The following is a 13,511-nucleotide window of genomic DNA, read 5'->3' as shown; positions in this document are numbered from 1 at the left end:
CCTCCACAGAAACTGAAATGATGTTTGCCTAATTGGCTTTCTAGTTAACATTTGCAGCTGCAGTGACGGCATAAGCTTGGAATATTTTTGACCGTACTGTGTCTCCGTAAATAGTTTGAAATCAATTGGAGCTGCAGTTTAGATTTTGCTGAGCTGTGTACTTACAGTGTCCCACCCGAAGACATGAAAATCACAGAAATAATGGAAATATTTAGGATGAAAATCATGCATGATACAAACCAATAAATGTAACTTAAAGTCCCTCTATTATGGTTTTACCCTTGTTCTCTCTCATGGGAAAATTATTTTTGTTTCCTTCGTTAACAGATGCATGAGGGCAGAAATTACATTTATGAGTTTCGCACAGTAACATGAAGATTTTCAGCTTGTGTCCTAATTCCATATTTGAAAAAAACAGTTCAATATCTGTAGCTTTGAAGTTGGATTATTTTTTTTTGATGTTTTGGTTTTTTTTAGTCCCATTTCTATCATTCCTATGACTATATTTCTCAGAAATGTGCATTGTAACTGTTTGGATCATTTAAGTGGAACTGGGAATTTTTGTTGTCACTGAATTAAATTAAAATAAGTTTTTGCATCATTCTAAGAAGAATCCTATGAGAGGGTTTTACAATAATTCTTCCAGCCTGGTTGCTCCTATAACATATTTGAAGTGTATGAGCAATACAGCAGTAGCAATGTTGGTCATCGGATCGGGAAAGTATCAGGATCGGACGATACTCATCTGAAAAATCGGATCAATATCTGACTTTTATTGGTTTTGCCCAGTAAAACCACCATTTCATCTATAGATAGAAGTTATTACATTTCATGCTGATCCAAACACAAATAGTTGCAATCACTTAAATTACGTTAGAATCGTAATCAATGGTGTCAGAGCTGAACATTATATGGAATATACTGTATGTACGGTTTGCAAAAGAGTGACTTGAGATAAACTGTGTTTCTGTGGACTGTAAGTTCATGCCATGCTAATTGACATGGACCTGATTGCAGGTTCTGGTTTTTCCCACATGTTCAGTCTTTTGTGCATTTATACCCAGAGAGAGCAGGCTCTCAATTCATGACTGACATCTCATTATCAATATTGCTGCAGTGTTTTAACATAGATATTTCAGATTTCTCATTAAAACTACTCACAGAACCGTGCTTTCTTGAGAAAATTGTAAAATTTCATTTTGGAAAAAAAGATAAGACCATGACAATATCCAATATGATGGTATAAGATCAATGTATCACCTGGAAACTTTGAAAAATCAGTTGTAGTTGGAGGCTACATGAAGATCAATAGACTGGTATTTTTCTGTCATAGTAGATGATTCTTTCTGCAGCGGCAGAAAGCCAGAGGCCTGATGCTTAAAGAGACAGATACTACATGTGTGTTTCTTCCTCGTCTTTGTTTCCCGCCCCCCTCGGAGTCTTCTGTCACTTCCTGCTGCGCGTCTCGGTCGCAGCCTACAGTACATTTGAATTTCTTGCTGGCACGAGCGCCGATGCCGCGGTCGCTGTCGTGAGCTCCCTGCGCTTCGCTGTGACTGGCAGCGTCTCAACGCCGGTCCCCTTGATCATCTTCCTGAAATGCTAATGATGGATTTGTTTTCACCGACGCCCACCCACCCAGCCATCTCAGCTGGTGAAGATATTGAAGCTGTTAAGCCGCGAGGCAGCCCGCGTTAGATCAACGCTCTCCCCAACACATCTCTCAGGCCCTCATCGTGCGTGCCGGTCGCTGGATTATGCTAACTCCCAGCTTCGGGAGTCCTACTCTTTCCTGATCTTCCTCTGCGTTTTCGAAGTCGGCGTTTGGACGTAGCTGTCATTGGGCTTAGTGCTCCGCTCTCCGCCGGCCTTCTCCTCACAGCTCAGTCAATGGAGCTTTTGTGGGGAAGGGGTTTGGAATTAATTAGGCCTATAGCGATAACAGTGTCCTGCCCCTGGGCGCGAGCCAAGGCCGAGCCTTTCTGCCCCTTTTGATATACCGGTCACAATTCCTCTTCCTATTTGGTTTTCTAAGAGCAAGAGCGTCTCAATGGAGTCCAATCAATGGGCGCTATTGTTTGGAGAGTCAACTGATAGTCGGCCGAGTCTTGAGTCTCCCCGGCCGAGGACTCGCCACGGTCGACATTTGGTTGAAGTTCTGACATCTAGGTATGTGAGAAAGTGTATTTCAGGGAATTTGATTGCCTTTAAATCCATTTGATTTTGGTGCTCACATTTAATCAGATTTGTGGTTTCTATAGTTGCAGGAGAATGTTTTTTTTTTCCCTCGATGTGCCGGCCGGAGTGATCCCGAACATAACATGTAACAGCATGCAATCTATCGTTTGAGTCCGTTCCCTCACGGTGTGTACTGCATGCTTGCGCGAAGGCAGCGTGCTGGTTTCATCTGAGAGTGTGAGCATGTGTGATTTATCACCGGTGTCACTGAGCGTGGCTGCACTGGGAGCCTCTCCCCGTATCCCCACACATCTATTTTTACCAGCTTATTGCTTACCAGCCCACAGGAGACACAGTGATTGGGAGATAAGACAGATCAGGAGATAGAAGAGAAGGAAAAGGAAGTGAGCAAAGAAGATGGGAAAGCCCCTTTATCGTCAGCTAAAAGAAATATTTTGACTTGAACACAGTCTCAGTGCTTGTTTTGTTTTTTTTTTTTTTGTTTTTTTTTTTTGTTTTTTTTTTGTGAAACGCGTTTCATTTCAGTAGTTGGACACAATAATTACAACAGAGGGTGATATAACTCCAAAGAGAACTTTCTGCCAGCTCAACAATTGAGTGTAACCGAGCATTCGAAAGGCAACGATTGAAATGAATGATGAGAGCGCAGAAAGCAGAATGAAATATTATTTTTAAGAGACCGCATTTATCACCGCTGAAATCCTCCGCTGCAGCTTTTCCAATAGATGGCCTCAGCCTGATTCAACTCTTTTCACTTATTGTACATGCTGGCTTTCTAGATTTTAATTTCCTGCACAGATAGCCTGTTGGTGTTGCTCGTCCTCATCCTATAGAATCATCTTATCGCCATCTTGAACGTGCTCAACCAAACAGGAAGATCTGCATCTTGCTGCAGTTTTTCCTCAGTTTGTTTTTTTTTTACGTCTCCTCCTGGTCTGGATTCTCCTGGAAATGTATTGCTTTGTGAAGTATGATCATCTGACATGTTGGATTTCCAGGGGATTTTGATTTTAGAACCGTTTCTTAAAATCAAGGAGTTTATCAGGCATCATTTTCAAAACATTGTCACGTAAACATAAAACATTTCTGAAACGAAATCACAAAAAATGATGCGTTTTCACTTGAGCAGAGCCTAAGCTTCTGTAATTGAGCTTCTTGTTGTAAGAAGCCAAACATCAGGTGGAGCTGAGTGGAGCCGTGTGGTGAATAAATGACGTTATCACGTCACGGTTATTTCAGCTGTGAATCTGTTTGCCGTTGTCGCCACACCGACCAACTGTTAGCAGCCATTAAAGGCAAGTGCTAGAATCTCACCGGCAACCTGCCAGATCTGTCTCTGCCACACTCACACACACACACACTCACACACACTCCAAACATATGGCAGGATCTCACGAAGGTGCCACTACGAGACCTCACACTCCGCCGGTGTGACGGCGCAAAAACAAACATTGTTCTTCTTAAACTCGGTGACAAATGCTGCTTTTCTTCATCAGTAATTATATTGATTCAGTGTCGTAGATACTGAGAGCAGTGAAGGCTGCATTGTGGTGTAGTGGTTAGCACTGTAGCTCCGTGGTAAGGGTGTTGTGGGTTTGATTCCAGGTGCCTCGATCTGAGTTTGAGGTGTGATTGACTGTGATTATTCAGGGTATTCATCCATTCTGATCTTGGACTGGCTCCAGTCCTCATTGCAACCCTGAGTTTGGTGAAGTAGAATGTAAGGATAAGGTGTTTGATGGGGTAGGATCGTTTCAATTAAACTTTATTTACATTGCGTCAAACAATTTTACAGAGAGGAACCCAACAAAGTCTCTTATTATCTTGACTCTGAATCATATCGTGTTCAACCAGGCACAAGGGTTTGCAGACATGTCACTTTTTTGGGAGGGGGCTGCAGAATAGTGTCCCGTCTGTTGCCGATGTCTAAAAACTGCCTCAAAGCCCTTTTGAGTCACCTTCAGTTGTCTGTAGTTGCGAAGTGAGAACATTGAGATATGAGTCTTCCTGACACAGCGGCTTCTGCACGTTTTCTGAGCTGCTGCACGGCATCCATGTGCAGTAGCATCTGCTTTCAAAGACTGACATTATTTGATGATTATTGTCTCAGGAAAGTATTGTGAGAAGGTTTGGGTGAGATGTGGATCAGACCTCATGCTGTATAATTGTAACGTTTCAACAACACCTTGTCAACACAATTCCAGATGTATGTGTTTCCAACTACGTGTCAGTTGTCACAGATCATTCCTCGGTCGGGGTGATGAAATGGTATAAAAATGTCCTTGTTCGATGTTTTAGTAACAAAAATGTAAAACTGAGTTCTTCAGCTAACTTTTCCTTTCTCCTGCTTTGTGTTCAGGTACAACCCGCGCCCCACGTGAAGGAGAAGTTCCTGGCGTGGATTATAATTTCCTCTCAGTAGAGGACTTCTTGGAGTTGGAGAAGAGTGGGACCTTATTGGAAATCGGAACATATGAAGGTGAGTCAGAAAGCAGTGGGGAGCGATCAGGAGGGACTTTTGGAAATGGTGGAATTGTCCAACTTGTATCAGGAGGCTAGAGTCTTCAAGACAAATACTCAAAATTGATTATCTAGTCCAACTTGTCCTGGAAAGGTTTGCTAGTTGCACTCAGCAGTTATCAGTGGTTCTGCTCTGATGGTTCTGTCCTGTGGCTTCCAGGAGATGGACAGAAATACAGACTGAAGGCTTTTGTGTTTCTAATGTCCAGCATATATGAGCATCAGTATTAATCTCATATCAGCAGAAACCCTTTAAAATCACAGTGCTCTATATTTGCATCATCGACCTTTTCTCGCTTCAGGACGCAGTAAATAAAGCGGATTTTTAAAACAAACGCAGTGCAGGAGTTCTATTTTAGCCACTGCATCTTAAATCACTTCAAGCACCCAAACCCTCTGCCGTGCATTTTGTTATTCTGAAGAATAACTGATCTAACATAGAGGATGTGACATGCTGCTGACATCCTGCCAGTGTAGCTGCGGGTATCACACACTGCTTCAGACCCCTCACACACCCTTCTTTGGTGTTTTCAGTCAGCGTACGTGGCGAAATAGCATTTAACCTCATTCAGGACAGGCGTGGCAGATATCGCCGCGTCTCTCAGCACCGCCGGCCAACACTTTACCTGGCCACTGGCTGCAGGCGTAGAACCCTCGTCCAGGCCAGTTGGCCTCACGCGTGGACGGGTTCACCTGCTGGCTCAGCGGGAAGGAAGCATGTCTGCCTCCAGCCGGCACTCCAAAGCAGGCCCGCCCACGCCACGGCCCGGTTTTGTTGTCCATGCCAAAGACCGCACACCTCCCTCTTTTTGAAAACGTTGGACTCTCACCCGTCTGCAGCATCACGTCGACACGGCGCCGAGAGAAGGTTTACACACCGAGAAGGTCTTTCTCTCAAGTGGGGAAGTGTCAGTTCTGTCGTTCTTGGCGCGCTGCACTCCTGCACTCACTTTATCTGCTGCTTTGTGTCGGTCAGAAAGCAAACAGCAACATGATCTGCGCCTTTCTACAAAGCTGTGGAACAATACTCGTAGGTACAGAGTGAAAAGACGTTTTTCTAACCTGTTGGATGTACTTCATACTGCTACCAGTTGGTTGGCCATCAGATGGGTAGATACCTAGCTGAAGTTGGACTGTACATTACAACATTTACAACACGAATATCACACGATCCAGACTGCACTGCAGTGAATTATGTGTGTCCACGCACTGTGCAGTCGTGACCCGCATGTGGACATATTTGTCCAATCAGACGGAGTCCCACTGCCCTACATTTTCACTTCATTATGTCAAACTTACATGAATCTGCTTCTGAAAGGCTGCCGGTGGAAACTGATAATGTTTTCAGGTGGTTTACACCAAGTCCAAGGAAAGAGAAGGAGTTATTTCACATGGAAGTACTGAGCACAAATTATTTTAATACTCAACATTAAGAAATATTGCATGTTCAGCTGTTGTCGTGTTAGTCTAATCCTGATCAACGGGTGAAAAGGTAAAGCTGTTCGGATTGACAAACATCATCTTTACAAAGCTACAAGTGAAATACGTAAGTTAAACTGAAATTGAGTCAATTCACAAATAAATCAAAGTTTATTAGAAGTGAAAACACAAAACCTCTACAGCCATGAAAAAGCAGCTTTCTGAAAATCCCTAAAGCGTTGCAGACTATTCTTCTCCATCAGGACGCTGTGCAGCGTTTGGCGTCTGAGGGACAATATGTTCAGAGGAAGGTTTGATCTTCGAAATGCGTCTGAAGCTTCTCCTCTTCCAGATCTTCTTCTCATCTCAGCCACTGTGAAACATGTAGCTGCTTCTCAGAAAGCGTTTGAGGCTGTTTCCAGGCAGATTATGAGTTGAACTCTTTGAATCTCTCAGTAGATTTAAGTCATTTCCAGTCGAGGTCCAGTTACTGTATCCGTTCCCAAATTATCACTTTTTGAACAACTTTCACGAAAGTTTCTTGGATTAATGTATTGATAAATGACGAGACCTTCCACTGACAGGGATAGGGAGCTTGGTTTCATGACAGGGTTTTCAAGTGAAATCATGTGGAGAAAAAAAAGAAAGAAGAAAGAAGAAGAAGAAAAAAAAAAGTATCGTCTTTACAAGGCAGCTATCAATGCTTGATCAACATTACTATCATATTGTTAGTCTTCGTTTAGTTGTTTTTTGTTTGTTTTAAAACTTGTGGTTCACAGCCTTGCTTGTGTTGCGTGATTTCAAATAAAGTTCAAAACCGCTCTGACTCTGTGTAAAGAGATAAAAGAACATTATAGATCCAGTTCTAATATTTAACCACAGCTCTGATGCCTTTCAGCTGAATTATAAGTAAGTTTATAATAATCACCCACTTTATTTAAAAAGAAACTTTAAAGGTTGCTCTTTAAGCATATTCTAAGCTACATTGAAAAGTGTGAAATGAATGAAAGAATGAAAATATGTTCTGCCTTTTCAAAGGAATTTTAAAATATTCATAATTTAGATACTGGCGCTTTCTTTACCTCATTATTTCAGATTGTACAGCCTCTATACGTCCGCCTGCTTTCCTGTTTGGATGATCATTACTTGGTTACTGTGTGTTTGGATTCACTTCTTTTTACAATTCTTCAGCTGAGCCAGAAATGCAGCGCTGGCTCCAGAAAACTGGCTGCGGACCTCTTCAGTTAAAAACTCTTCACAGAAATCTGGGCTATTTGGAGCGAAAGAACGGCTCTTTACTCATGTGTTTGTTCATTTTCTCTTTACGGAAATCAATTTTTTCGTAGAACTGCATGAGCGCAGTAACTTTATTAAGCTATGAAAGTGGTGGAATATTGTTTTGGGGAGTCTCCACAGGTTTTTGTCTTTTTTTTTTTAAAGGTTGTTTAAAAGTTTAGGTGGAACAAGAAGAAAACTGTAGCTTTGCTTCTGAGATTAACATTCTCCCACAGAGGAACGCAGTATTTACATACAAAGACTGTGACTAAACCCCGCCCCCCCAACTCTCTCTCACACACACACACCCACACACACACACACAAAGCCTTTGACCCCTCCTCTCACGCCCTCCTTCCACTCCTTTTCTCTCCTTTCTGCCCCCCGACACCCTCCCCTCCTTCTCCGTTGCCTAGGTAACTATTATGGGACGCCCAAGCCGCCCGTGCAGCCCCCCAGTGGGAAAGTGATCAGCAGCGGCGGTAGCGGCGGTGATGCCCCAGTGCCGGACGGGCTCAGCAGTAGCCTGCCGGGCTCGCAGCACTCCACTCCTCGACGCAGCAAGTCCTACCATGACATGCACAATGCTGGAATAGGGCCTGGAGAGCCGCCGCCGGAGGACGACGACGACCTCCCTGACATGAACAGCAGCTTCACAGGTACGCACAGCGCCGCGCCACGGGCCGCCGTTTCTGTTGAACTGTCAGCTTTTTGTTGAAATAGTATTACTTTTTCACTATTTACATGTAAAAACTTATTTGCATATTGCAAGTCAGAGTGGAATTTAATTTTTAATTTATGCCCTTTATAAAAATGCCATTTCCAATCCCCCCCCCCCCACTGTGTATGAATGACAGTTTATAATCAGTTTTCACAAGGTACCTGGTGACATTTGAGATTCTGGGTTTTTACTTAACGGAGGATAAAATCTGAGTAATTTGAGACATGGTTTCATATTCTTACCGCACAACCTGATTTGATCTTAATTGGGTTACAAATGATATCATGACTGGTGACATTTCCAAATTTCCCCCATGTTTTCAGTGCAAAGAAGCACCTGTACACGTTCACGTTTACTGCTAGAATGTGAAATAGTGTGATGTAAGGTGTTTTTGCCACAGAGTTTACATCAGAACACTTCAAGAATCAGCTCGTTGCTTTTCAGGTTTCAGAAATTCGGCAGACTTCAGCACTTAAATCCAGTTTAGAATGAGTGATTGAATACAGTTTTAGCATTTCTAGCCTTTAGTGGAGTCTGTTTTCAATACGGATTTTAGTTATTTTGGCCGTTTTGCCTGGGTTTTATCTTTTTTTAAGCTTGTAAAGTGTCTTTTTTAACTCTTTGAGGCCACATTTACATGATATTTTCAAGTAAAACAGAAATTTTGTTGTGTTTTTTTTTGTACGTTGACATGACAGCGGTGCCCGTAGCCACAGAACACGCAACTTTTTGAAAAACACTATTTTTGCGCATGTGTGAGTAAATATAACATAAAAACAATGTGTTTTCACTTGAAACACCATGTGAATGAACCTTAGCCATACTCACTCTGTTGCCCTTTTTTCATCATGATGATTTAAGGAATTTTAACTCTTGACTATGGAGATTTTATTTATTGATTTATTTTTTAGTGAGTTTTTTGCTTCAATACGTATTTCAGTATTAAGCGTGGCTCCTTTTTAAAATTTCTTGTAACAAATATACCTCCTTTTAGCTGGAAGTAAAATCTAAATAAGTAAAGAAGAGAGTTAATTTCGATATAATTCAGAGAATGCTTCTGAAGCCCCCCGCCCTGCAGAGCCTCAGTCTGCTCAGTGGTCTTCTCTGGCGGTCTCCTCTGCGTTTCCCCTGTTAGGCAGCTTCACATGGCGAGCAGGAAGGTGGGATCCAGTAACAAATGTTCGTTCAAGACACATTTAAAGCACATTCTGAACCTGGGCGTTAAGAGCTTTTTGTCTCCAATCGATTCAGACGCAGTTTTCATTCATTTGGACAGAAAATCCCGGGCTGGAACCGGGCCCCCGGGCCGCCAGCGCGCTCCAGACTAAATTAAGTTTGGCGTCTTCACACAGGCGACAATCCAAAAATGAAGCGTCACAGTTGTTATTGATAAACGCTTGTCTCCATTTTTTATTTTTCTTCCTTTCAGACAGGTTTTTCCACCTTCTCAGACTTTGCCTGCAATCAGTCAACGTCTGCAGTTGTTGTTTGTGAAACTCTCACATTCTCACAGCGAGTTCACAGGCAGATCTGTCCTCCGCAGCAGACCGAGGACCATCAGACCGGGTGGGATCAGAACAGAACAGCAGGGTGTGATGGGTAAAGTGGGAGGGAGGGAGGGAAGTGGGGAGAAGGTACCAGGAAATGAAAGTGAGGGGAGTAAGGAGGGGTTGAGTCAGGGTGGGAGAGAAGTAAAAGGTTTGTGAGTCGTGAAGGAGGATCAGCTCAGGGGAAAGAAGAAGGAACAAAGAGAGGAAGAGGGGAGCACTTTGGTTCCTGCAGTACACAAGAGCCTCTTTGATCGGTGAGTTCAGAGCTATCTGGGTTTGAATGCATCCAAAAATGTAGAATAGTGCCATCTGGCTGCCGGCAGCAGAGGCTGGAGGACTGAGCAGAAGTCTACATTTCAAGTTAGAGAAGGCTGGTCGAAGCGTCTGGCCGCCTGTGTGTTAGCGGGTCGGCAGGCGCGGTGCGGAGGGCGGCTCGGCCCAGACTGAAGCTGTTCCCACCATGTGCTCCTCTTCCCTTTCCAAGGTGGAACCAAAAGTTGTTTGCTTGCTCGCCTGCCGTCTGCGGCTGTGCGAGCTCCGAGGGTGCCAGTCAAGTGTGAGTGTGAAAAGGAGATAACAGGAAGCTAGGTGGTAGCACTTCAGAGGCCGCGAGCGGAGGTGTGAACTGCCCACTCAGCAGGCCTCGCATGTCTTTACCGATGGAGAGCGCTCTGCTCTCCACACCACTGCCTCTCTCACACAGTCAGCAGGATGGGAAAGACTTAAGAGATGTTCTCCCTGCTCTTCTCTGGGCCCCTCCAGGAGACTCTAGCGAATTAGACGAGCTTCATCACTCAGTGCGGCCCTTCGCCCCCCGCCACAGCGACCCGTCCTACGCCGGGACGACCCCCTCACCAACGGCCACCACGGAGAGCACACAGCAAACACACTCTCACCTGAGCCATCCTCCCGAGGAGGACCCGCTGGGACCTCTGCCGGACAACTGGGAGATGGCCTACACCGAGAACGGAGAGGTCTACTTTATAGAGTAAGTAAAAAAAAAAAAAAAAGGCTTGAATTTCAACGTACTCGACTGTTTATTGGATTTAGTTTTAATCTCCTAACTGCATGTAGATCAGGTGTGGATGTTGGATCTCAGTGTCTCTTAACAAATTTGCTTTAAACTTTCTGAACTGAGCTCCCAGCAAATTCCTCCAGAATCCAGACACTTTCCATGTTTGTCTTTCATTGGAAGTTGGCGTTGTGGAGTTTGCAGGTTGGACAATCAAGCAGATACTGTCAACCAAACAACGGGTCGCACTTTCAAACGAAAGGTGTTTTCGTTGAGACTCATCAGGCTTGAACAGACTTCAGATGCTACAAAAAACATTGCTCCATTGAACATGTGACGTTATTTTCAGTTTTTACAGCTAATTTACTGTTGAAGTGAATCATTACCTTGTCTTTGTGCTGCATTGTAACGTAATTATCCACAACAGTCCCCTCCTGAGATCACCTTGACTTCTTTTACCGTTGTAAACAAACGCTGACGGCGTGGACTGGACTATTTTCCAGACGCTAATGGGCCATCAGACGTGAAGCATTGTTCCTGCGTTCGTCTCTGTTTCAATCAAAGCGTCTTAAAGTGGATTTTTAATGTCTCTGTGACTCAGTGGCGGCTGGACTCGGATCCAGTCGTCACCCGCTCACGTCCACACATTTATTTTTATCTTCACCTCTGTCTCGTTCATATGTAATCGTCCGTCCACTACAGTGAGTTCATGACACCAATGTATATATAGACGTAGATGTCCCTGTCACCCATAATGCCATCCACTTTATTCCTTTAATAGTGTCGTCTTCATTTTTCACTGTGTGACTTTAATACCTCCGTTTGCAATCAGTCCGGGTTGATTTTAAAGAAACTCATCTGACCCTCTTGGGGTGTGAAGGAGTCTCAGCTCCGATCAGGCGACGGGGCTGCTCACCGCTTTCCAGTCATTACCCAGAAAGCTCGGTTATCGCTCAGGAGAGGAGTGTGAACAGAGATATCAGCTCAGCGTGTGATATGCAGTCATCCTGCACACTCAGTGACCTCTGACCTTCATGTTTACCCAGTGGGTGGGAAGCTCGGACTTCTGATTGGCTAAATTTGTTGAATCCACACTGTAATTCACTCCGGCTCAGTGAGTCTTTTGATATGTACAGTGCGCTTGTTGATATTTTGACCAATTCTCAGTGTATTGTGCAGCTTCATCTTGTTCTGAGCTCCTTTTTCATCTTCTCCCTTTAGTATTTTTTCCCCACATAACCAAACAATACATGCAATACCTTTTAGCACATAGACTTATTGTTTGATCCATTTGACTTTACAAATCTGAGCCGTTTTCTGAGTTGTAGAGCAGAAGTAATGAAAGACTGAACCCCTTTTAATCAATATCTATAATAAAACAAACACAATGAGGCTTGGAGGACCCTGACTTTCATTTACTTTATCCATTATGTCTGTGCACAGTGTGACGTATTGGCAAAACCAAGGTTTTAATGTTTATCGCTGCGCGTAGAAACTCTGCGAGTGTTTTAATGACTGGTAACAACAGCTCAACTCCAGTGTTTCCAGGACACGCACAGTTTATTATTGTAGATTAAATGTAATTTTTATCATTTATCCTCAACAGGAGCATACACAAGTGGAGCTTTATTGGATGCATTCATCCGATTGTGTGACGTGTAATGTTGTGTTGAACTCTGCTTTTCTGAGCAGTTCATGTAATTCTGGGGAAATATGCTGTAAGTAGCAGACATATGTCAGTGAATAAGAGCCGTGCGTGCTGAAAGGATCTGTGCAGTGCTGACAAAATAACACCATCATCTACGAAAAGTGCAGTTTTCCACGCATCATGTCCTCCTAAAGGCAAATGAATGTAAAGAAATTAAATCAGAAGATGATTTAAGTCAAAACTTTCACAAAGCCAGAGAAACCTAAAGATCCACATTAAAGCCAACAAAATCCCACATTTCTGAGAGATCTCCCACAGATCAGTGTTCACTTCCAGCTAATTGTCCCTGAACTTTCATCTGGTCCAGAGGTGTCGAACACATTTAAATTCAGGGGCCAGACCCGTAAAATTGTTATTATAGTGACCTTTACATTTTAAATGTGTCACTTTCTTTTATTGTGTTACAGATTATGTGGTGAAAATGTCAATGTCTTTACAAAAATTCAAGTTTAGTGCTAGTTTTGTTGCAGAGGTAGCTAGCTTTCATATCAGCATCACCGATATCCCAACTGAAGACTCAGTGTAGCGTCCACTCCTCTGGAGAAATGTGAATATTTTCTTTGTTTGGTGGTTTGGTGAGCTGGATTGGAGCCGGGTTGGAGCTGGTTTTCAGTGGATCAGATATTGAAACATCTTCCAATCACATCGTCGGAGGTTTGATCTCGACTTCGCCTCGTCCCTGTCTCAGAATGTCTTTGGGAAAGACACTAAAACCCAGGTTTCTCCTCCATATTGGTAAAATATTCTTACGTTTATCATAAAATAGATTCATCCCGGATAACAGACCCTTCCATGATCTGAGTGGTTCAATAAACTTGAATCCACTCTTGATCAAGTACGTCTCAAATGAATTAAAACGTACTACACAATTTTTTACAAGATAGAGAAGTAAAAAGAAGAATGTTTTTCACTCTCTACCTCTACAGAGCAGATCTGATGACATGAAGACTTCCGTGTTTCTGTTGCGAACTGTCATTTAATGGTGTTCTTGTGTGTTTTCTTTAGCCACAACACAAAGACCACCTCGTGGATAGACCCTCGGTGCCTGGACAAACCTCAGAAACCCCTGGAAGAATGTGAAGACGACGGTATGGCCTTCTCTACGAT

The 13,511-nt window shown here is 43.3% G+C and overlaps 1 protein-coding gene across 3 annotated transcripts in view; it reads left to right on the top strand.

Moving 5' to 3' along the window:
* Nucleotides 1–13,511, top strand: part of magi1b (membrane associated guanylate kinase, WW and PDZ domain containing 1b) — a 138,618-nt gene that overhangs the window by 80,577 nt on the left and 44,530 nt on the right. For all 3 annotated transcript variants that reach the window (XM_030092786.1, XM_030092787.1, XM_030092785.1), the window contains 4 exons: nucleotides 4,559–4,678; nucleotides 7,830–8,072; nucleotides 10,447–10,672; nucleotides 13,410–13,492. In XM_030092786.1, the coding sequence (XP_029948646.1) occupies nucleotides 4,559–4,678; nucleotides 7,830–8,072; nucleotides 10,447–10,672; nucleotides 13,410–13,492 (672 nt within the window). The remainder of the gene's footprint in view (nucleotides 1–4,558; nucleotides 4,679–7,829; nucleotides 8,073–10,446; nucleotides 10,673–13,409; nucleotides 13,493–13,511) is intronic.

The sequence above is a fragment of the Salarias fasciatus genome, chromosome 5 (assembly GCF_902148845.1).
Source record: "Salarias fasciatus chromosome 5, fSalaFa1.1, whole genome shotgun sequence".
Classification (NCBI taxonomy): Eukaryota; Metazoa; Chordata; class Actinopteri; order Blenniiformes; family Blenniidae; genus Salarias; species Salarias fasciatus.
The sequence above is the reverse complement of the archived record's forward strand: the minus strand, read 5'-3'. Positions and strand labels throughout refer to the sequence as shown.